This window comes from Thermobia domestica, chromosome 2 (assembly GCF_964235325.1).
Source record: "Thermobia domestica chromosome 2, izTheDome1.hap1.1, whole genome shotgun sequence".
NCBI lineage: Eukaryota > Metazoa > Arthropoda > Insecta > Zygentoma > Lepismatidae > Thermobia > Thermobia domestica.
In genome coordinates, this window is record NC_137455.1 from 356,075,917 (window position 1) to 356,099,375 (window position 23,459).

A 23,459-nucleotide genomic window follows, 5' to 3' on the forward strand; every position below is an offset into this window, starting at 1 on the left:
GGAAGTTTACAAAAATAAGAGAGAAAATAAAGGTTAGTCACATGTATTCATGGAGTTCTAATTTAACTGAACCGAGGTCCTATGCACGCGGGTAAATTAAGCTGCACCTCCCACTTTCTAAGAATAAGAAAATTACAATGGGCAAATATAGGCACGGGGGAGGGCGTGACAGCGTGCGTACCCCTACCTTTTCAAATCCAATTTTACCTCTGTTGACAACCCAGCTTAATCTTTGTCGATGTCCCGCAGAGACCACCATGTGGCAGAGATAAAGAGTTTCCTTGTGTCATAGTGTTTTCCGCGAAATGATTCCTTCATTTTGCCGAAAAACTCGTCAGGAAGTCCATAAAAATATTGTTGTGCACTGCATATAAGTGCCAATTCAATCTTGATCCGCACACGTTGTTCGTCTTTCCGAGATATATTGTCGTGGTGCTTCTACTCCTCTCCTCTACTTTATCATCACTGCGGCGCAGTGTTGTCAGTTTCAGAATAACAGACTTCCCGATCAGTGCCACGACCTTCTCAATCACAAGGCCATTGGGCTACATTTAGGTTCAGCCGTGACGTCACAACGAGTAGGTACAAACAAAGACGACAGATCCCTGCGAGGGTGTACGACACTTGCGTGGTTAGTTAAACAGTGAGCGCGTCTTTTGAAAGTGTATGCGGTGGCGTTAAGTGAATTCTTATTTTAAGTTTTTATTTGTGTTTAATTTAAGTGTTTTAAGTGTTCATAATTTGAAGGCAAAAGTACATTTTACTTGTTGTGTCCCGAATTGTAAAGGAATTACGGAAACGGTCCAAAAGTTTCTATGTTTCCAGTTGAAGACAATCTACGAGAAAAATGGCTCCGTAAAATGTACAAAAAGACTTCATAGTCACCCAATCCAGCAGGGTAAGGCTGTATTTTTTTTTTTTTTCAGGATAATTCATAAGAATGATTCTTAAGATATAATCTAAAAGAATTGTATTTTTATTTATTTGTTTAGTAGTTTTTAAGTACGATATTAACTTACTTCTTTGCAGTATTATTTACAAAAAAAAAAAAAAAAGGATTTTCAGATTTTTTGTGTGCTTAAAATAGATAGAATTTGAGCAAATTCAATAATTCAGGAACTAGCCTATATATAGTAATATCATATAGTCTTCTCTGGAAGTAGGCAACAGTACGATATATTGACATATTCCTCGGATTCAATGATGATAATTATATTTAAGTACCAGATCAATAAATCAGTACCATACGTAATAATAGTTTAATTATAGAATTTGTTTACTGTATCAATGGCAAAAACGCCAAACATGCATCTGCGAGTATCAACAATGCCTATGGTTGTAAAAAAAAAAAGTATTTTAAAAAAGAATGGTAATTCATTTTATATACATGTTTGGGCATTCACAATTGACAGACAGCAGCAATATTTGTTTATCATACATTAATTATAAAAAGAAGTAACAGAATCAAATATGAATAAGGAGCCTGTATCTTCTTCGAAACAAGCTTCAGTAATTTAGCCTATATGGTTAAGAGGGTCAGTGAGTTGAAATGTGATTATTTCGATAGGCCTACTTCATTTGTAGAACGAATTCAGGATGCGAAATCCTGATGGGAGAACGAAAGATATTTACCTTCACTTAATAGTTTTGGTTTAAATTCCACACCCATTAGCAAGTTATTGGGGCTGGGTAGGGGAATGAATAAAATTACACAATTGTCAGTAGTATGAAAATTAATTACAGTAATTCATATGTAATTAACGGGTGAACTAGTGATATGGGAAGTCAGTGGTGTACGCAAAATTCACGAAGAAAATGGCTCAAACATTAAAGAAAGACAAAAAGCAACTAGGGTTATTATGATCTGACAACGTTGTATACATAATTTCACATTATGTAATAATTACGAATGTTCATATATGTGATCTTTGTCAAAGCATTCCAATGGAAAGTTTTTTCTTTCAGTCCTACACACAAATTCGATTGTGACGATTTGGCACTGTCCGTGCTAATTGTTAAGTGTTGGTTACAGAATGTAATTTTATTGACTCCTCCGATTTCAGTTTCTTCGTCCTAGCTGTTGGTTCAGTGGCTAATGCGTGAACCTTTTGTGCATCAGGTCTCGGGTTCAAATTCCACCCTCAACTGTAGATCTACTGTCCTCGTCTCATACAGACTCAGTGTTGAAAAAGTATGGTTTTGTTTGATTTGGTTTGTCTCTCTCCCAGTTACATAATCAATTACTGAAGGCTTTCTCAAAACATATTTGAAGATCTCTCAACAATTACAATTAAGCAACAAAATTTAGCAGATTATTTCTTCTGTACCAAGACTAGAAATTACTTTACGAGACGAGACGAGAAAATCTTTTTAAAGAATTTAGACAACATTACTCTTGAGCTTCTCCAAGTACTGAATTTCTCAGTCACCTTTCGTGTCACTTGTTAAATTCAGCTTATCTTTAAAATACAGTATAATTTCTTCCTAATCAACTTTTTTTTTTTTTTTTTTTTTTTAAGTTTCGTCTCGCAAACGTGAGGACTGTATCTTGCAATATGCCAAAAACATTTTCTTAAATGCAAATAGCTAATAATAACAAGCTGAAGTAGTAAACGCGTTTGATCACCGTATCTCCTGGGTGACGTCGAAGCGGATAATAATAATAATAATAATAATAATAATAATAATAATAATAATAATAATAATAATAATAATAATAATAAAGAGGAAGAAGAATTAGTCACAGTAGTAGTGCGACTTTTATTTCCTTGGTATAACAACATTAATTTGCAACAGGTTCGTGGCGCCCCAGTGGTAGAGCACTCACCTCTGGGGCATGGGGTCTTTGGTTCGATCCCAGCTCTCTCGAAGTGAGCTTTATAGTGAACAAATATCGCATGGGTGAGTGTCTTGGAGTTCTCCCATTTTCTTTACTCCACCATTTCGTTCATTATCATCATCACCGCCTCCATTAGACTAGGACCATAATTGTTAGTTAAAAACAAATGCAACTAATCCGTAGCAAGCACAAACCACACATAAAAAGTAAAACAAAACAACATATGCGTGCACGCCAGTAATACATTTAAATGTGTTTCTAATTGCCAAATATGCTCTCGAAAGATTTTCATGAGCATTTTCTCTATGCGCTCTAACATGATACAAAGATTTTGGAAAAAATTGTAGTTTTAAATGTTTCTAACCTATTATTCTGTTAAAATTTCGATATCAGAAGTATAATATTTAATAATAATTTTCTTGATAATAAGTTTCTTATTTCCATTATCCTCTCAATAATATTAGTCTTAATTTGAATATGATCAAAGTTCTATGTCTCTCTGTCTCTTCGTATTTCTTCTTAGCACTCAATGCATATCGCTTGAAATTACTTTATCTCTCTCTCTCTCTCTCTCTCTCTATATATATATATATATATATATATATATATATATATATATATATATATATATATATATATATATATATATATATATATACACTTTAAAAACCATTTTTGTAATACAACTTGTTTTTAGCTCACGTGTAGAGTTGCCCAACTCTGCCCGACACACTGCGCCTGCCTGTCCCTACTTTGTGTGACGTCACTCGCTACGACGAAGGCCTTCTCTCTTCCGAGGGTAGTGTCAGTGCTCTCAAATTTTCCGATCGCTTTCAAAATTTCCCGCCAAGAAATAATATTAACCTAATTAATCAGTATATTAATAATTTCAAATTAAAATCAAATAACAATGAATTAGAAGCATATATTTTTCCTGCGGGAGAAGAAATCTATTATAGGGCCATCCTTCTATTTTCTATCTGTAGTTTATTTGGTATAGATAGAAATATACATTTGTATTTGTGTGTGGGGGGAATTGTGCTACTTCCAAGTATTATATTCTTCCATCCTCTCCCTCACTTCACCTTAACATTCTGTGAATAACCAGCCACAACAAATAAAGTAAGTAAAGGGTCATCAACCCTCTTTCCCTTCTTTCTTTCTTCTTGCAGAAGGTTCGGCTTATGAACATTTCTTGCTGTTCTGGTTCATTTGATCTTTTGACATATTATTCCATGTACACAAGGAGTTACAAAGAGACGACATGAAAAAAGCATAAAAGTTGACAGAATTTACAATTTTTAACCAGAATTTCCCGCCAATACTAAGAGTTTCCCGTTTTTCGGGAAATTTCCCGCCATCTGACAACACTGCTGCTGCGTTTGGCTGAATAACACACAGTCGTCACCACTCGCCCTCTTCATAACCTCACGTTCCATTATCAGCTCAGTGATGCCACCCTGGAACCTTATAAAATCCCATCTTCAAAGGCAGAAATTCCCATTTGGCTCTTAAATTTCCCACGCGTTTTACTAATAAAATTTTCAAAAAATTATAAGATATGAAAGTTGAAACTAGTATATGTTACTTACTTGAATGATTCCATCATAAATTCCGATCTTCTAAATTCCTAATAAGTATTTACCTTAATTAGAAGAGACTATCGAAATTGTTGATGAAATCAAGCACATTTGTGTTATCAGAATTTAGTATCTTTATCACGCTTTTTGTATCATAATGTACTGAGCGTAATGAAACTAGACAAACTTCATTCTCTAGTTATTCCGTGTAGCAACATTTTAGAAACTAACAGTTTTTCATGTGATAATTTACTTAATCAGTTCATGATATTTAAAAAAAAAAAAAAAAACTCGGGAGAAAAATTTACGTTTGAAAAAAAAATAAAACAGTTTCACGAGTTCCTGCATAAATAATTTTCACACTAACATATATTACTTTCAAATAACAAAATTTGACAATTAACACTGACTTCACGTTTATTCCAGTGCCATTGGCAGGGCCGGATTTTCCAATAGGCCCGGTAGGCCCGGGCCTGTGGGCGCAATCTCCCAGGAGGCGCACGGCCGAGAGAGAGAGAAAAAAATATATCTAGAAATAAAAATAAATAGCCATAACTTAACATATTTTTTGAATTGATTAAAAAAAATCAGGCTAATAAAGCATTCTGATTTTGAAGTTCATTGGAACAAATAATTGTTGGTAAAGTTCACCAATCTTTTGTTAATACATTAACGGTATTTTGTTAAGCCCAGAACCAAGTAAATTCCTCAAAAAGCTTGCAATGATAAAATTGCATCGTGGAGTGGTGTTTAAGCAATTAACATATAGGCTTGATATAATTTTTTAATAAAGGTTTTTAGGAAAGTAACTTTAACCAGACTAGGGGGCGGAAAAATTATTGGGCCTAGGGGCGCCAAAATGCTAAATCCGCCCCTGGCCATTAGTCTACGTTTCTTTCATAGAGAATTTTGTCAGCTTTGATGAAATAAACATATGAAAAATCCCATACATGCTGCCAATTTTGACAAAAGTCCCCATTATCCCTTTTTGAGCAATTGTCAAAAAATCTCACAAAATGGGATTTTCCCCACGGGTTGGCATAATAGCCATAAGAGAGCTACGGAACTCTTGTAGTGCTGAGAGAGAGCTCTCTCTAACATGAGATTAAAATAATAAAGTACACTAATTAAAACACGCTTTATTTAATCTATTACTAACTTTACAAGTAACAATGATTAAACAATTCACTTTTTTTCACAAATTTGAACTCCGAAACAATCGATGAATACAATGCAATAGATAACGTACAGCAATTAGAACCTTCGACAGTCCCAATAATACACAGGTCGTCCCTGACCGGGTTGAACTGGGCGGTTATTTTGCTTGATAGGAGTACCATCTGTTGAAAACAACTGACGGAATAGTTGCAGCTGAAATTAGAATTTTTCAAGATAAAAAAGAAAAGTTATGGTAATTTGATAAGGTCTTCTCTCACATAGAAAAATGAATAAGATATACTACCAAGTGTATCATGCAAATCTGCCAAAAAGAAATTATGCTTACCAAATGTCAGACATAAATGTTTAAAAATATTTCGTTAACACAACGTTCTTTCTTAAAAAAAAAAAAAAAAAAATCATAATGATATTCGTAGAATGTAAAGGAAGGTAAAATGAACATCTCTCTCTATTCTGGCTTGTCCAGAAATATATTTTCTGAGTAAAGATTATATATATATATATATATATATATATATATATATATATATATATATATATATATATATATATATATATATATATATAGGTGACGGGGGTTTATTTGCAACAGGGTTAAGTTGCAATACTATTAATTTCTCCTCAACGCGAAGCATTACGAGAACGAACTTGGCCTTCACGCATGCGCATCTTATGGAAGAAGAGATATAATAAATAGTTGGTTCGCACTAGCCTGTCTTAATGACAGGAAATAATTATTGTTTTCAGACCAGGTCATGGACGTCCGCAGGGGGGCAAGGGGGCCGTGCTTCCCCTGGAATTTGGCGTATGAAGTTTTCCGGCCCGAGCAAATAATATTTGAGGCTACAGGAAATAAAGGCGAAATGTAATTTTTTCTTCGATCTGAGCAAATTGAATGTTACACTTTGAAACTGCAGGCTACTTAATGTATAGCAGAAACAAAAAAAAAAAAAAAAAAAAGTAATGATAGATTGTGTTTATTTTCTTTTACAGTAGTTCAATAGATTCTGCACTTCAAGGAATAACATTGATAGACCTATCAATTTCGACCAAACAGCGACATGTTGTTTTCCTTTCCTCTATTCATTTCCTAAATTTAATTCTCAAACTATAATTTTCTCTATTTTTTTGTTTCGCGAAGTACGGAGTTTATAAGAGAAAAAAATATAGAATGTTCTTTGGCTCGTAGAGAGTTTTTATAATAACCGACAGTGGCGCACTTAGGATCTTGTTTCGGTGGGAGGGGGCCTTGGGAAACAGTAAGAATCATTTGTGTTGTATGTACAATTCGACAAAATAACGAATTCATTTCGAGGGGGGGGGACTTGCTCCCCAATAGCTTCCCCTAAAAACGTCACTGATAACCCAGCTTGAAGAAAATTTACATACATCTATTTTAAATTTGATATTGCTTTACTATATTACGGGAGAGATTTAAGCCATGTGGGACCCCTTTCCTTGCCTACATTACTACTTTCTATATTTGGGCTTGAGGCAAAATAATTCCTTTGTTCAGGCGGGTTTTCTTTCCTTTTTTAAAAGTATAACCGTACATATGTTTTTCCTAATCTGAGAATGATGGAATGGAACTTTGAAGAAGGCAGAATGCTGTTTTTGTTATAAAAAGAAAACAACATCGATAAGAATATGCTGTTAATTTCATTGTTGAGGGAAGCGAAAAATGCTTTACTTCCATAACAATTGTAATTGTGACGTGGAAGTGGCCTGGTAGATATGTTATAACTTTCCAGTGAAATAAATTAAAATAGTTGATAAGGTTATAGATAATTAGATATTAGAACATGATAGGTTGTCTATTACTAGTACTACTACCAATAATAATAATAATAATAATAATAATAATAATAATAATAATAATAATAATAATAATAATAATAATAATAATAATAATAATAATAATAATAATCACTAGGCCAGATACCGTAGACCTACTATTTAAACCACGATTGTCTTCACAGTAGATAGAAGTTAAAAAGAAGAATTTTGAAAAAAATAAGGGGGAAACCCAGATCAGCAGCAGGAAAGATAACTAAGAAGAGAAACCGAACATAAATTTTCGCACCTTGAGGGCAGACACTTCATTGGATAGTGACGAGTACTTCAATTTGTTTCAAAGCATATGAAGATGATAGAAAGAAGTGGATACACTGTATGGGGTGCGATGGGTGGGTACGAGAGCTACTATTTATATTTTGAGCCTTGGCAACACTAATTGTAGTTATGCGTCATATTTCGTTTGCATAGAAACATTTGACATTGTTAACCATAACGTACTTCAAATGTTTTGTCAATAGCTTTACTTGTGTTGTCTACGTTGACTTGAAGATGGCGTGACAACAGAAAAATGGAATTAACACGTGAAAATTTTCGTGCGATGATTTATTACGATTTTCGACGTAGATTATCAAGACAAGAGTGCATCGATCAACTTACTTCCACATTTGATGATGAAGCCCCATCCTTTGCCACTGTGAAATGCTGGTATAACGATTTCACTTGTGACCGCCATTCGCTCACTGACGAAATTTGCGAAGGTCGTCCAAAATCAGCTGTTATTCAAGAAAGCATTGATGCTGTGCAAAACCTAATATTGCAAGATCGTAATATGGCATACTGTGAGATTGAGGCAGCCCTAGGCTTTAGTTCCACGAGCATATATAAAATATTACATGATCATTTAGCTGTGAGAAAGGTTTGTTCGCGTTGGATCCCACATAATTTGACAAAAACTCAAAATGAAGCTCGCGTCGATTGGTGCACACAAATGCTCAATAAATACAATGGAGGTGGTGCTTTAAAAGACGTATATAAGCTTGTAACAGGTAAAGAATCATGAATATATGCATATGAGCCGGAACGTAAACAGCAGTCGACTGTATGGATGTTTCAAGATGAACCAAATCCAACAAAAGTTGTCCGCGCTCGAAGCAGATCGAAAAAAATGGTTGCCTGTTTTTTTTTTTTTTTTTTTTTTTTTTTTCGGGAAAACTGATCATGTGGCAACTGTGCCTTTAGCAGACCGTAGAACTCTGAAGGGTACACAACAATTGTTTGCCGGAGGTTTTCGGTCAAATATGGAAAACAAACAAGCGCCGTCGGATCATTCTTCATCAAGACAATGCGAGCTCTCACACATCTCGTCTAACAACCGACTATTTGAACACTCAAAGAATCGAATTGATGGGTCATCCGCAGTACAGTCCTGATTTGGCACCCAATGACTTCTACTTGTTCCCGAATGTCAAGATAAAATTGCGTGGACAACTATTTTCGTCGACGGAAGAAGCCGTTGATGCGTTCAAAAACCATATTATGGAGGTGTCTCAAGAAGATTGGAAAAAATGCTTTGACAAATGGTTCGAACAAATGCAAAAGTGTATTAATCATAAAGGAGAATATTTCGAAAAACAGCAAATCAATTTTAAATGGCAAATTACTGTTTTTTCATTGTTAGGCTCAAAATATAAATAGTGGCCCTCGTACATGTCAAGAAATATGATAAACAAGATGTGGTTTTTGTCTGTCATCATTTTTTCTCCTAGTAAAGAAAGTGTTTCTTTTATTTGTACATTCCTTTAGTACATTTGTAACCCACAAATATACTAAATTTAGACCTGGGCTAACATAATATTCATATTGTCTTTTTTGCATCACTTGTTATGTGATGTAAGATATACGTTTTTACTTTCATTTATGTTTCAATGTGTTGGAACAAAAGTTAATTGTTTAGAAACTTTAAATGTTGCAGTAAACCACATGAATGTCAAAGTTCTCACATTTTCTGTGCATGTATACTGTATCTTTCATCCAAGTACAAAGTTTCGTAGACGTATGTTGAAAACCAGGGTTTAAATTTGAAAATTGTTAACAGTGCTGCAACTAGTCCCCGCTTCCAGACCAAACCGACAGATGCAACACTGTTTGGTTAAGGCTGTGGATACCATAGATGGCCATTTCCAATACGTTCACTCAAGCTTACTCTCACTAATCTTAATTGAAGACGCGCTCACGTATTTCATTCGAGCTTGAGTTCAGTCACCTCAATTGAGCTCACACTCTGGCTCACCTCTCTCAATTGAGCTCGCGCTCGGACTCACTTCCCTCAATTGGGCTCACGCTCACTTAATTAATTGGGGGTCGGGCTCATTTATGTACTCGTGCTCACTCGCGCTCGGACTCACTTCCCTCTGCTAAACTCGTACTCACTTATTTCATTCGAGCTCGGATTCACTCACCTTAATTTGACTCGAGCTCACTCGCTTTCGGTCCACTTCCCTCAAAGGGACTACGGCTTACTTGGGCTCATATTCACTTATTTTACTGGGGCTCGAGCTCATTAGCTTCAACTGGATTCAGACTCATGTACAATTATTGAGGGCGAATCTTGGATTTGCAAGTGCCGACTCGCCAGTCTGAACATCTCTGGTGGTGACAGGCGAATAAAAACATTGATGTCGATACAGGAACCCATAATTATTAGTGCACTGCAAACATTTCTTCACATTTTTTTCTCGCCTCTCCTCTATCAATTACTTTGCTATTGTTTCTCTGCTCTGACGTCATACATCTGACAGAAGAGTCTTATTCGTAAAAACAAAAACAACAACAACAACAACAACAAAATACCTGTGTAAACGATATGGGTACCAGACGTGAGTACACAATCCATACGACGCTCTCACAGTAAGGAGGCAAGGTCAATGATCCAAAATATGAATAATACTGTCTGTCAAACGGTGAGTGCAGCCATCCCAGAGGAAAAGGTTTGATTTCATGTTTCGATCCAGGTTCCCTAATAAAACTGAGGACATGTGTGATTGGGTCCAAAGCAATGTTATCAACGAAGTTAAGCTGCAACAGAATAAGTGGAAATTAGCTCACTTGCATATAAAAGTGTTTTCTATACTACAAACTATATATAAGCTAAATAGTAGATTTATTGTATTTTTTTAGTACTTTCAGTTCACTTATCATCTGACAAAACAGGCTGACATAAGACACCAGCTTTGTCCATGCGAGAATTATTGTATACTGTAGTGGAGAACTAACTTCCGATCTGGCTTCACCCACATGTTTAAGTGCTTTGTATTGAGCATTTATTTGAAAGTCGCTGTAACCTAACACCTCATCTGGTTTCACCTACTTTTTTATGTGCTTTATCATGGGAATACATGACAAGGTCGTGAGGAACGAACACCCAATCTAGCTCCAATAATGTGTTTATGCACTTTGTCTTCAGAATTTATTTCAAAATCGCTGTAACTTAATTCATGGTCTGGTTTCACCCACTTGTTTATGAGCTTTGTCATGGGAATACATGATAAGGCCACAAGGAACGAACTCCCGGACTAGCTCCACTCATGTGTTCATGCTCTTGAGAATACATACTGAAGCTGCAGTGAGGTAACTTCCAGTTTAACTCAGCTCACTTGTTTGTGCGTATTGTTACCAGAAAACATAGCAGTCTCGGTAAACTATTCCCGGTACGGCTTTATGCACTTATTTATACACTTTGTCTTGAAAATTCATGGTAGAGTCGCGGGGTACTAACTCTCTCGATCTTGTTTCTGCGCTTTGTCTTGAGAACACATGGCAACATCATATTGAAATAACACACGGTCTGACTCAAGGATGTTATAAATATTTTATAACATCCTTGGTCTGACTATATCAACAATTCGGAGAACACATTGTAAATTCACGGTGTTGCAAATTTGGTGGACACATTTGATACTTCTAGCCAGTTAAATCTTCACGGCTTTTGAGTAGGTATGTGTGTTCATTTTAAATTTCTCATTACTATTGTTATCATTGCTTAGCTACTGCATTTCTTAGGTTCACCTACTCAGATTTTCTTTATTATTTATTTAAAAGAAAAAAATACACAAATTTTACAAATTATCTACATTAGATCTTCAATGCATGTAATCATTTTAATAACACTACAAGAAAAATAAAAATTCACGTTAATATAGAAAAATACTATACTATATACTATATTTAATCTTGTTGTCTTCCAAAACTTTTGCCTGTAACTGTCCGCACCTCTCTTATCTTTCTGTAAAGTCTAATGCGTTTTCCTTGTTTCTTTTAATAGCATGCTGTTAAACAGCTTGGATGATGTTATGCATATGGATTTGTTTATTAGACATGGCAACAGCTGATTGCTTTCAATGATATGACGTAATTAGCAGGCAATGACACTGCTGCCAATGGGGCATTGTTATTTACTTCCTAGTGCTGCTGCTATCTGATTGGATGTCGGTTCTCACGTCAGCACATCTGTGGTGCGCCGACTACGAGCCCTTTCATTATCTACTATGATCTCTTCCCGTAAGTAGATGTTATATTTCGTAATTAGGTTGTTAAGAAACTATCAGTACCAAAGACATTTTGCATGGAGTATAGACATCTTCGAATGTGTTAAATATGATCTAGGAATTCAGATGTATTTGTTCACTAATCGTCGAGATCATGTTGTCATGCATTAGCAACATACTCAAAGATCCTGAACAATGTCTCAAGGTCTAGAAAATGTTCATGGCTTTCTTCACCAACGATGGCTCATTCGTAAGGAATTAGTTCCTGCTCGTCAACTGAGAACACTGGATTCCACGATGAACATCCGTGTGTTCAGCGGGAGTTGCACAAGATTGGACAATGAATGTTACTGCGCGATAATGTGCCTGCACACTACTATTCATGTGCGTTAATTCTTGGCTCTGCGTGGTTGAGTTGACTTGATTTTGAGTTTAACGTCCCTTTCAGCAGCGAGGCTATATGAGACATGGCCATACTGATTAACGTGGAATTCGAACCACACAAACTCCGCCGAGGCTCTGAATGGTGCATATGTTCTCAATCATTTAGCGATCTCTCATGATCTGATGCCTGCGGACATCTTTCTGTTTCTCTGCTTGAGAGGGGTCTTGAAAATAGCACGTTTTGCCCCCTGTTGGTCAGATGTGATAAAATGCCATTTCAAAGCTATATCTGTCGAAAAAGTTTCGGAACGATACAGAAAGGGCTATAACTCCAGAATAGAACGTCACATCAAGGACAGAAGAAGACCTCATTGATTATTTTGAGCAGCTGTATATTTCAACAAATAGCAGAGTCAAGAGTACGCCACGCAAAGGAGTTTGGTTTATATGGCGTGATATGCTTTCAATTAAATCAGAAGCGGTAATATTTTTCCGGTTTTAGTGCAGACAGAGCGAGGAGGGAATATATTTTTGGGACACTTAACTGATTACAGAAAACCACTTCTCGCTCAGTAGCATCATTTTGGTTTATGCCGACGGGGAAGGGGAAGATTGTCCATTGACATACAAGTTTCATGTTTGTTATTAGTAGTATTATATTTATTAAAAGAAAAAACATGTGTTTCTTAAACTCAAGGGGGAATTGCCCTCTGACCTTCCCAAATGACGCTCCTGTTCTATCTATAACTGTTTTTACTCTATGGTGGTTACCGTTAAAAGCAAAACTGGCTGATTGTCTGCCACTTCCTGTTTGAATAAAGATTAGAGTGAAAATGAAATAAAGGGTTAGCATAAATTATTCATTTGTTTTTAAAAGGCTATATTTTCAAAAGTATTACACGCACACACAGTGCAGGTCTGGCTAGGTCGGCTGCTCGGTAACCGCGGAGGGCCCGAAGGGCCCGAGAGCCTTTGGGAGGGCCCGGACGCATAGGAAAATAAATATTTAAAACTTAAAAAATAACTTAGTTATCAGATGTTTAGAATACAAAAACAGAATTAATTACTGATAATTTTAAAACACAACAACATAGTTTAATGTAATGCTTGAAAACCAGTTAAAAAACAACCAGTACCAGATTTACACATAACGTAAAACGGCAAAAATATGATTATTAAGGATTTAAAAGACAGCATAATATATAGTGTCATGATAGATACTACTCAAGATATAGCAGTGATGGACCAAGTAGCCGTTTGTGTTCGTTATGTTGTACAGGGTAGAACCTATGAAAGACTTCTTGATTTAACTATAGCAGAAGATACCTCTGGCGAAGCACTATTTGAACAATTACAATCATCACTTGAAAAGTTAAATATACTTCTTTCAAATATGGTTGCATGATCTTTTGATGGAGTCAGTAACATGAAAGGGTACTACAATGGTCTTCAAGCACATTTGAAGAAGGTAAACCCAAAAATCATATACACTCATTGCATGGGACACGTTCTCAATTTAGTTATAGCAGATTCTACTGTAAAGTGCCTCCAAGCAGAACATTTATTCGGACTTGTGGAAGAATCCGCTTGTTTTTTTAAGCAATTCATAATAGAGAATGATCGTGTTGGAAAAATTTACAAAGAAACATCATTCTGGGTGGGCAAAGCTACATCGATTAAAAAAAATAGGTGCTACTATTTTTGATGCTAGGTGGTGGAGCAAACACAAAGCTCTATCATCCATAATAGATTTGCATTATGATAATGTTGAATCTTCTAAATTCGTTACATTTTTGTCAGTATTGATAAATATGTCAACAGGCAACTTCGATTGCAAACCAAAATTTACAGTGCGTTCCCTTCTAGGGTAGTGGTTCATATTTGAAAATTTGTTTCTAGCTGTAGTCATGCTAGACATGTTTTCAGTTACTTCTCCTGTGTCCATCTTTCTCCAAACCAAGTTTTTAGACTATGCAAGGGCCTGGCAGTCGGTAGATGCATTATTAGACGAAATTAGAAGAAAGAGAAGTGACAAAAATTTTAAAAGATTGCATGACAAATGTAAATCCCTGGTTAAAGTCATCAAAGCTTATTTTAGGAATGGGGAAATTGATATAGAAGGTGATTTTCCAGAAAAAAGAATTCTCAAGGTGAAGAAAATGCCTTGTGAACAAGTTTCTGACGAGGCTAAAAATTTGTCACATGACCAGAAATACAAAGCACTGTACTTTAACATTCTCGATTGTGCAAGTAAAAGTATAGAAGAACGGTTTGTACCCAACAAGACTCTACTGCTTGATTGTTCCTGGTCAGACCCAAAAAGGTACGAGGGTATAGTTGCAATGGAGGTAGAAGATTTTCCAGATGATTGCTTGCAAACTGTTTCTCAATTAGCAAACGTGAATAGAAGTGAGTTGTTAGAACTGAAACAGTTTGCAAGCCAGTATCGTAATTTGAGTGCAGATTTTAGTGACAAGTCTGAAAAACCAGAAAAGAAAGAAGTGTATAAATGAAAAGTGTGACATCTGAAAAGTGTGACATCTGAAAATAAAAATAAAAAGTCTGAAACTCAATCTGTTACTAAAAGGTAATGTTTCAGGTGTCTCTCATGTGCATTTCCCATTCTCTATGAACTATCGTCACAGTCTGGATTATTTAGTAATTTATATACTGTGTTTAAATATATAATGACCATTCCATCCACTCAGGTGACTTGTGAACGAGTTTTTTCGAAATTGAAAATTGTAAAAAATAGACTCAGATATTCTTTAAGCGAGAACTTACTATCTCCTTTAATGTTGATGAATGTCGAGAAAGACTTGTTTATAAATTTGGACAAAAATAGTCATTGATGAAATTGCAGTGACAAGCGAAGTTTTGAAAAGAAAATTATTGTATTGATATGTTCCTGATACTTTGTAATTCCTATGTGTGTCTGAGTCATTTTCAATTTTATAATTATGTGCTTTATGATATTGTAATCATTTATTAGTAGTAATTAATAATTTGCCTGTTTGTATTAATATAAATCTAGAATAAGCTTCACTTTGTTAGTGCATACCAATATTTTCGTCTTTTTACAATTATGTGGTCATATAAATGTTGTAATACACGTTAAATATTTGTCATTAGTTCTCATAGAATAAAAAAAAAAGTTTATAACTATACGGGTTTCGCATAATTTTACCATATCAACACATTTCTCTTTATTTCACTCATAGTCTCATTACATCATATAGTACGATGCTGAACTGACGTCGAAACCTATATCATGATTTATATCTACGTTACATTGCTTAAGTATGTTTTACCTTGTCATTTATCGTAACATAGATAGATTTAAATTACTTCAGAAACTTTTTTTTTTATAAACAAACCTTTAATCATTGTTGTAAGTACCGAAGATACGCTGTGAAAAGTTTCTTGATCAGGGAGCCCACAACCAACTTTAGCCGAGGGCCCGTGATTGCTCCAGACGGGCACTGCGTACAAACATGAAAAATACATGAAAAGAACCACAAACGTACCAAGGGTTTTTGTGTTGTGTGGTAGCACAAGTCTATTATCTTTCCGATTGGGTGTGACAGTATAAAGTTAGTACCTGTCGAAAATGGAGGGAAATAATAATAATAAAAAAAAGACGTCTGGACGTGTGTCTTGTCACCAAAGGGGCACATATTGGTAAACATTTGTTGAGGGTGTATAAACTTGGTGAGTTTGTGGTTCTTTTTCTTATTAGCAAGAAGACATTCGGCCAGTTAGTACGTGCTTGGCTTTTGGCTTTCTACGCTTGCACTTGAAACACATGCTTTCATAAAATCTTCCTTTTGTTGTACTTGCAAGCGATGCTTTAGACCCTTCGCACAGCATCACTGGTCGGCTATTGACTTGACTTGACTTATAAAACGCTTGCGTTAACCTTGAATGGAACACAGAATGCTAGGTTGCCTCCATATAACCTCGTTACTGGAATCCAGCTTGCGGCATGCTTGCACGTTTTCCAATCAAGCTGGATGCAAGCTCGGCCGACTTGCAATTCAAGCTTACAGCAAACGATTTGCAATTTTTCCCTGCTAATAGGGTTCATATATCTTTCATGTGCGTACGTGTAATAATTTTGAAAATATAGTATTTTCAAAATGAAATGCTAGCCCTGTATATTCTTGGGACGCTTAATCGATTGAAGAAAACTGCTTCTCGCTATTTATTATTCTTCTTGCTCTATAGTGATCAATGTAAAAATCCGGAAATGGTTTATTTCTACCACTTCCGGTTTGAATATCCCTTCTATCGACGAACTCGATTTCTAATTTTTGATCTTTTACATTCTGACCAAATTTGGTGATTTGTCCATTAGTTCTTAAGATTTTTGGGCCCTCGGACTAGCAGACACACGGACAGTATAAACCAAACTCCTTAAGAAGTGTACCAATAAATGTGCAATGTCTATTAGTGTAATATTTTGTGATTTATTATTCGTCTATGGAACACCTGATTTGATATTTTCATTGAGGCTAATTCTATCACCGTTCTGATTCACATCAAATGGTAATCATTTAAACCTAATCTAATTTACCTATTGCTTTATAGTTTACTTTTCCATCCTTGGAAACATGAAAGTTTGTCATTACTGTTGTATGTACCCTGTCATTTTATATATTGCATTGTTTGAAAAATCGTATTGCGTGAAAAAGTATATTTATCGCACTCCAAACATCAGAACGTGAGAGAAATATCTCCATCCATACATGGAAGTAAGTCATGTCTCAGACTTTTTTTTTTTTTTGAAAAATCTTGAGTGCTGGAATGATCGAATAGTTCTTCGTTAGGAAGAATATGTGTGTATGTGTTTACTTCAGAAGAGCTGTCATCTAGAAATATGTATAGTTGCTGTAACCTGAATCACCATACGTACAGATTATAATTGGGTGGTCCCATGCCAAAACCAACTAACTGCATTTTTGATGAATTTGGGGTAGAATGACAATTTGTGAACTGAGAGTTTTGTCAAGCCAGAATGAACGAAGTTTGTAGCTTCTTTAGTTTGCCAACGGATGGCGTAAGTTGTTGTGATGAGTGGGCTTTATGGCGAGCGATGAACTTTTCAGTTCTCAACACAAATATCACTCTATTTCAATTTAATCAAAAATGTAGTTAGTCCGTTTCGGAATGGGATCACCCAATTATGTTAACTTAAGTTTAGAGGTCCCCTTCCAGTTTCAAGCCTTCAAAAAAAGCAGTTAAAACATTAAAAATTGGTAGGTTAGGCTAGGTAAGATTTGGTTAGTTTAGGTTACCCGATAAGGCTTTAGTTAGGCTAGAACAGTGACTGCAACTGGTTCTCATAGAAGCTTCAATTATCACTTAAATTCAGTAATAAGTGCTTCTCATAAAAAATTAATAGATTCTCTTTATTATTCTTATATAATTCTATAAAACTTAATGCGGGAATATCACATTCAACACATCGATTCGCCACCCCATACGACCACCATGCTGTTCAATCATTGAAACCTTCCGCGTATTGCAGGTAGTACCCACTTCTACATATCTTTCGTCGTATTAAACACAACTTTACTGCCAAACTTACAGCCTAAAAATCACATAAGAACTCCAAATCATCATCCGAGGATTTTCTCCGTTTGTGTACTTGTTTCATACCCTATGTAAAAATGAGTTGATTGAGCATAGTATCGATATGACGTCAGAGTAACACCTCGCGACCTTCCCTGGTTAGTCTGTCATGCAAAACTCTTCTAAATAGTTCACAGTCAGGCTAATAGTTGTCGCGAGCAGCGCTGTCTCCTACCCAACGCCAAGAGTTGTCGCTTGCGTTCAGGAAATTTACAGCCTAGATGAAGGCTTTGAGCTAGGACTAGACTAGTACAGTAGAGCGTCGATTATCCGAACGTCGTTCAACCGAACGACCGCTTAACCGAACTGTGTACTCGCTCGCACCTGTTACTCTCCCACCCTACCGTCCATCATCCGCCCACTCCCAAACCAAGTTTCCCACAGTAGTCGCCGCACTGAGCCACCGCTGGCGGAACATTGCTTCTAATGGGGCCTTCATAAGGCGCTGCTGACCGGCCAAGCCGCCAGTCGCTGTGTTTCAACAATCAGCACACTTCTGTCGGTTTGGCACTGGCTGTAGAAGTACAGTCCAGTACAGTTCGATTATCCGAACAAACCAGTTTTCCGAACACCCATGTCCCCCAATTACTTCGGATAATCGACGCTCTACTGTATAGGCGTATATAAAGAAATTTGTTTACCTCAAACAGAAAAGAAATGATGGCCAATCTGTTACCAGATTCCTGCCGAACAGCTTCTTCCAAACTTCTAAATTTTGAATTGTAGTAAACTAGCTGCATCTCCATCGGGTACCTGCAGTAACAAATATAGTTACACAGTTTAGAAACAGGGGGTAGTTATTAATATGCTAATAAGGAGGGCCGGACTTAAGAGGTGTGAGGCCCCACTTTACACTACACATACATTTATCTGGCTAGCTGGGGACTTTTCCCAGACCCTCGAACCTCTCATATTTCTAACATATAGCCATCGTATTACAACAATTGCAACACTGAGACGCGTCTTTAGTTAATGTCTCCCTGCTCTTAAGGGATTTCGAGATTATATCCAAGTGATTTTAGCAATCGCAGCTCGCACCCTTTTCTCTTACTTTATAAGGGATACATTAAAAAAAAAACGCTTAAACAAGTCTTTAATTATATTAAATTAAAAGCCTAAATACAAATTTTCATGCCTTTGATCTTAAGGGATTTGAATATATGACCATGTTAATTTAACAATTGCAACCCCGACTCTTTTGTTCTCGCCCCTTTTTGTTTCCTGGTAGAGGAAATATCAAGAAACACCGAAACACATATTAATTATTTTAATGAAACGTGTTAACATCAAATATCATGTCTCTAACAGATTTCGAGATATGACCATCCAATTATAACAATCGCAAACTTACCTCTTTTCTTCCCTTCTAGGGGAAATATCAAAAAACAATGAAACACGAGTCAAATTCTTTTAAATGAGAAGCCCAAATACCGAATTCCACGTCCCTCGTCTTAAGAGATTCCAAAATATCGACATCTTATTCTAATAATTGTAATTTTCACCTCCTTTTTCCCTTCTTCGCCCTTTTCTTGCATTCTAGGTCAAATATCAAAAACGCTGAAACACATTGTTAATTATTTTAACCTTCGGATACCCAAGGGAGTGCAAATGTACCCCATGCGTGTGTTTTACTGTATATTTTATGTGACGGACACCCGAGAGTGATAGCGTTCTTTACATTGTGAACCGGACTGTAAGCAAACTTACTTTCTCAATAACAATTATGTTGTCAAGTGATCTCCGTACGTACGTACGCTACCTTGGGTACCTATGTTACCATACTTGTTTCTAGTATTTTATTGTTTGGTTTTTGTTAAACGAAATATAGAATAAAGAACAGCTAATATTAGAGCCTATTGCAATATTGCATTCATATTCCAATATTGGAACCTTTTCTGCCACAAAAATATCACGAAATTAATACGGTTCTATAGCGTGTAAACACATTTCCGTTTCGCTAACCTAACCAACATAAACTTAACCTATACTAACAAAAACCAACATAACCTAACAAAACACAAATCAACATAAACTTAACCTATACTAACAAAACCAACATAACCTAACAAACCACAAACCAACATAAACTAACATACCAATATTATCGATGCCACAAATAAGGATGTTTCTAATTTCGAAAATGTGTGTTGGGGTACACTTGTACCCCTGTTGGGAATCCGGAGTTTTAAAATATCATGAGTATTCGAGGGCTAAATGAGAAGTCTATATATAAAATTTCAAGTCCCTTACTTTCATAGATTCTAAGATATGGACATTTTAAGAAAATAATTTCCACCCTTCTTTCTCTCTTCCCCCTCGCATTTTTAAAAATTCTTCCTTAGCGGGACCTCACGTCACAAATCCTTTGCTCTGTCCAAATTTCAAGTTTCTAGCGGTTTGGTGTGGATATCAGCCAGTCAGGGCTTCTTCTTTTATATATGTTGATATATAAACTCAGGTGGAATGGAAAAAAGAATCAAGTTTACTTGGAAAATGCATGGGTTAATAGACCAAACACGTGTAATCTACATTTTAATATAAAATTGCCTAAATGTAAGCCTACATCACCTCTGGAAAGCACAAAGTAACAATTCCACTTGTTTTAATGGCTGTGAAATGATTTTTTTTAAAAAAAATATTTATTTCTGTGCAGAAAAGAAATGAAAATTCAATGGAGTTGAGTTGCGGGGTATTTGAGGATCATGAAATATGCAGAAAGTCCGCACTGTAATTAACGAATTATTTTTGGCACGAGACATGAGCAATGGCTAGGTTAATTAGCGTCTTGGAAGGGAATGTGGAGGAAATTGCAACACGGTGCAATGTATAGTTCGCCAGAAGATCGCGATACCGGATACCAGTCATGCGTTTTTCTACAACTTTCAGATGATCTAGTTCGTACCATGTAAACATACCATATTCCATACACTCGCCGCTTCCGACCTACGCTATTGACACAATACACAATGGCTCCATGGAGTTTCTGCCAAACACATAGGACTTCAGTAAAATGTTCTGTCTCGTCAAAACAGCAGGCCCTCTATAATGTGTTCTATCGTCCAATACGCATGCTCGTTGCGCCAAGAGAATCAGAAATTATAAGGAGTATGTGACACGTGGGACATCTCCCACAGTATTCCTTACGTGCGAGTTTACGGAGCATAGTCATAAGGGAAGGGCTTTCGAATTTATCAAGGTAGTATTGAGCAGTCAATTAATTCATTGTACTGCGCACGAGCGTGTACGACCCTCACTCCGACAATTACTATTGCGCCGCTTCATGATATTTTGCCTCTGTAGACACTATGACAGTTGCTCCCAAATACCATACCACTGCAGCTATTTTTGCAATTAGTGAACAATCCTTAAGACTCCACGATCTCATCTTTGTCAAACCCTTTGTCGTGCAAACTCTCATCACTGACTATCTACGCCCTACCTCGATGGCTAGTCCTATGTATTTATCGGGACACGTGTTGCGTCCATCATGTAGCAACAAGACTGCATCCACCATCTGGAACCAAATTTATTGATCCGTTGGTGTACATATAGTAATTATTCCCACTTGGTGGCCCAAAAGTAGGTATACAGTCCCGTACTAATCAGCTCACTGCATTTTATATAGTTTCTTATTATCCATAATTTCTTTATTATTTGTTCTTAATGTCTTTTTAGTTTTATCTTAAGCTCGGAACAGCCGGAGCAAATAAACCTAGAAGCTAGAATATCATACTTGATCAACGCAGAGGTGTATACCTACTTTTGGGCCACCCTATATAATATCCTAGTAGTAAAGGACTTTAAGGGAAGAGCGCAGACTGAAAATATTGAATCCTATAAAATCCTATAAAATGAGTATAAACTCCTGAGACAAATATTCGGACCCAAGAGGAGCGGGAATGGGAAATGGCGGAAACTTTATAACGAGAAACTGCATAACTTATACCGTTTACCAACCATTGTTAGAGTCATGAAGTCTAAGAGGCTTAGGTGAGCAGGTCATGTAACGAGAATGGAAGAAATTAGGAACGCTTTCAAAGTTTTAAGTGGACGTCCAACCGGAAAACGGCCGTTAGGAAGACCTAGGCACAGATGGCAGGATGATATTAAGATGGATCTCGCAAAACTAGGAGTACAAAGTAGAAACTGGATCCAGACAGTCAGTAAAGAAAGCTTTTTTGAACGCGCCATTGAACCTCCGGGTTCCATACGCCATAGAGTTAGTTAGTTAGTAATCAAGTAATCGAGTGTAATGCGCACATAATTAAGCACATATTTTCAGACTAAAATCCCGGGACACCCTGTGAAAATTTACACTAAACAGCGGGACACCCTATGAAAATCTAGAAGATAGTCATCATTATGCACGGTAAACACTCACCAAAAGTGGCCAAAGTATCAATGGGTAATAAAAGTTGTATTTTTAAATATCGCACTAACGATAATAATTTATAGGAAAACCGGAGCATTTATAGATTTGAACAATTTTTCGAGGGACGAAACTGGTGCATCTTGTAACTCTACACACAGGCCAATTAATTAACATTTATACATGCTAGACACTCGTACTACCTTAGTATAATATGTTATACGTGATATTGTGTCATTTTAATAGAAGACAGATGTATAGCAAATGATCTGTAGCGCCATTAAAAATGATAATATTAATCAAAGCATATTATAATATTTCTTAGTAAAGTTGTACCATAGACAGAGTATATAGCTATATTTTATATTGTCATTGCACGTGCTCAAGCTGCAAGATCATTTAGGGTTAGTTAACTTGTCATCATTACGAACAATATATATGAGAAACTCGGGCACGAATTTAAGAAGAAAAAAAGCTGTACTTCTGTGATTAATATCCTGCATAAATTGTATTCTGTCAAAATTCTTTTCATAACGGTCTTTATTTCATCATAACAGCTTAATAGTTGACTTCCTAACCATGCATGATATTTGGTTGTTAAAAAATCATGCAAATCATGATATGCGGACAATGTTTGTAATCATCAATAATGTATCACGAACTTCTTAATTTTTTTCCCCCCAGCATCATTCTTCAAACGCAGCAGAGTTTTGGTGAGTAAACGACAATGCCTAAAAAAATAAGTTAATTCTTAAAATTAATATAAATACATTTTCTTATATAATTTTATTTACTTAAAGCAATTTCTTCCTTCTTTGTCATTTCATTTGCTCAAAACTTTATTTAAAGTTAACATCTATAAGGGCATTCATTCCTGCACGAACTTAGCTCATTCATTTTTATTGAAAAATACTTCTTTTAAATATTTTCTTTGAAGTGAAGAGCACTTCAATAATTAGGTTTTATTTATTTACTAGCGTCAATTATCCGCTTCTGGGTTAAAATAAGAAAAAATAATATGTTCCATTAGTCAGTCACTTTTTACTATTACTAAAGCGCTCTCTGATATCGGTTATTTTTTTAGGTTCTCGGCACTTGGCATATATGATATTCATGTGCTAAGTATGTACCTT

The 23,459-nt window shown here is 36.0% G+C and overlaps 2 protein-coding genes across 4 annotated transcripts in view; one reads left to right on the forward strand and one right to left on the reverse strand.

The window, feature by feature from the left end:
• The first annotated feature begins 593 nt into the window (after positions 1-593).
• LOC145678799 (carbonic anhydrase 2-like) overlaps positions 594-23,459 on the forward strand; it is a 227,130-nt gene continuing 204,264 nt past the window's right edge. For 2 of the 3 annotated variants that reach the window (XM_081749314.1, XM_081749316.1), the window contains exon 1: positions 594-898. The gene's annotated coding sequence lies outside the window, so the exon portion shown is untranslated. Of the gene's footprint in view, positions 899-11,727; positions 11,953-23,459 lie in introns of those variants that run through there. The other variant, XM_081749315.1, reaches the window with a different exon arrangement.
• The window catches only part of LOC145678798 (carbonic anhydrase 1-like), a 68,463-nt gene continuing 50,542 nt past the window's right edge, over positions 5,539-23,459 (reverse strand). Inside the window, exons 6-8 of the mRNA XM_081749313.1 lie at positions 18,599-18,710; positions 10,246-10,470; positions 5,539-5,790 (exon numbers count right to left, since the gene is read on the reverse strand). Coding sequence (XP_081605439.1) covers positions 5,674-5,790; positions 10,246-10,470; positions 18,599-18,710 — 454 coding nt within the window. The 3' untranslated portion in view covers positions 5,539-5,673. The remainder of the gene's footprint in view (positions 5,791-10,245; positions 10,471-18,598; positions 18,711-23,459) is intronic.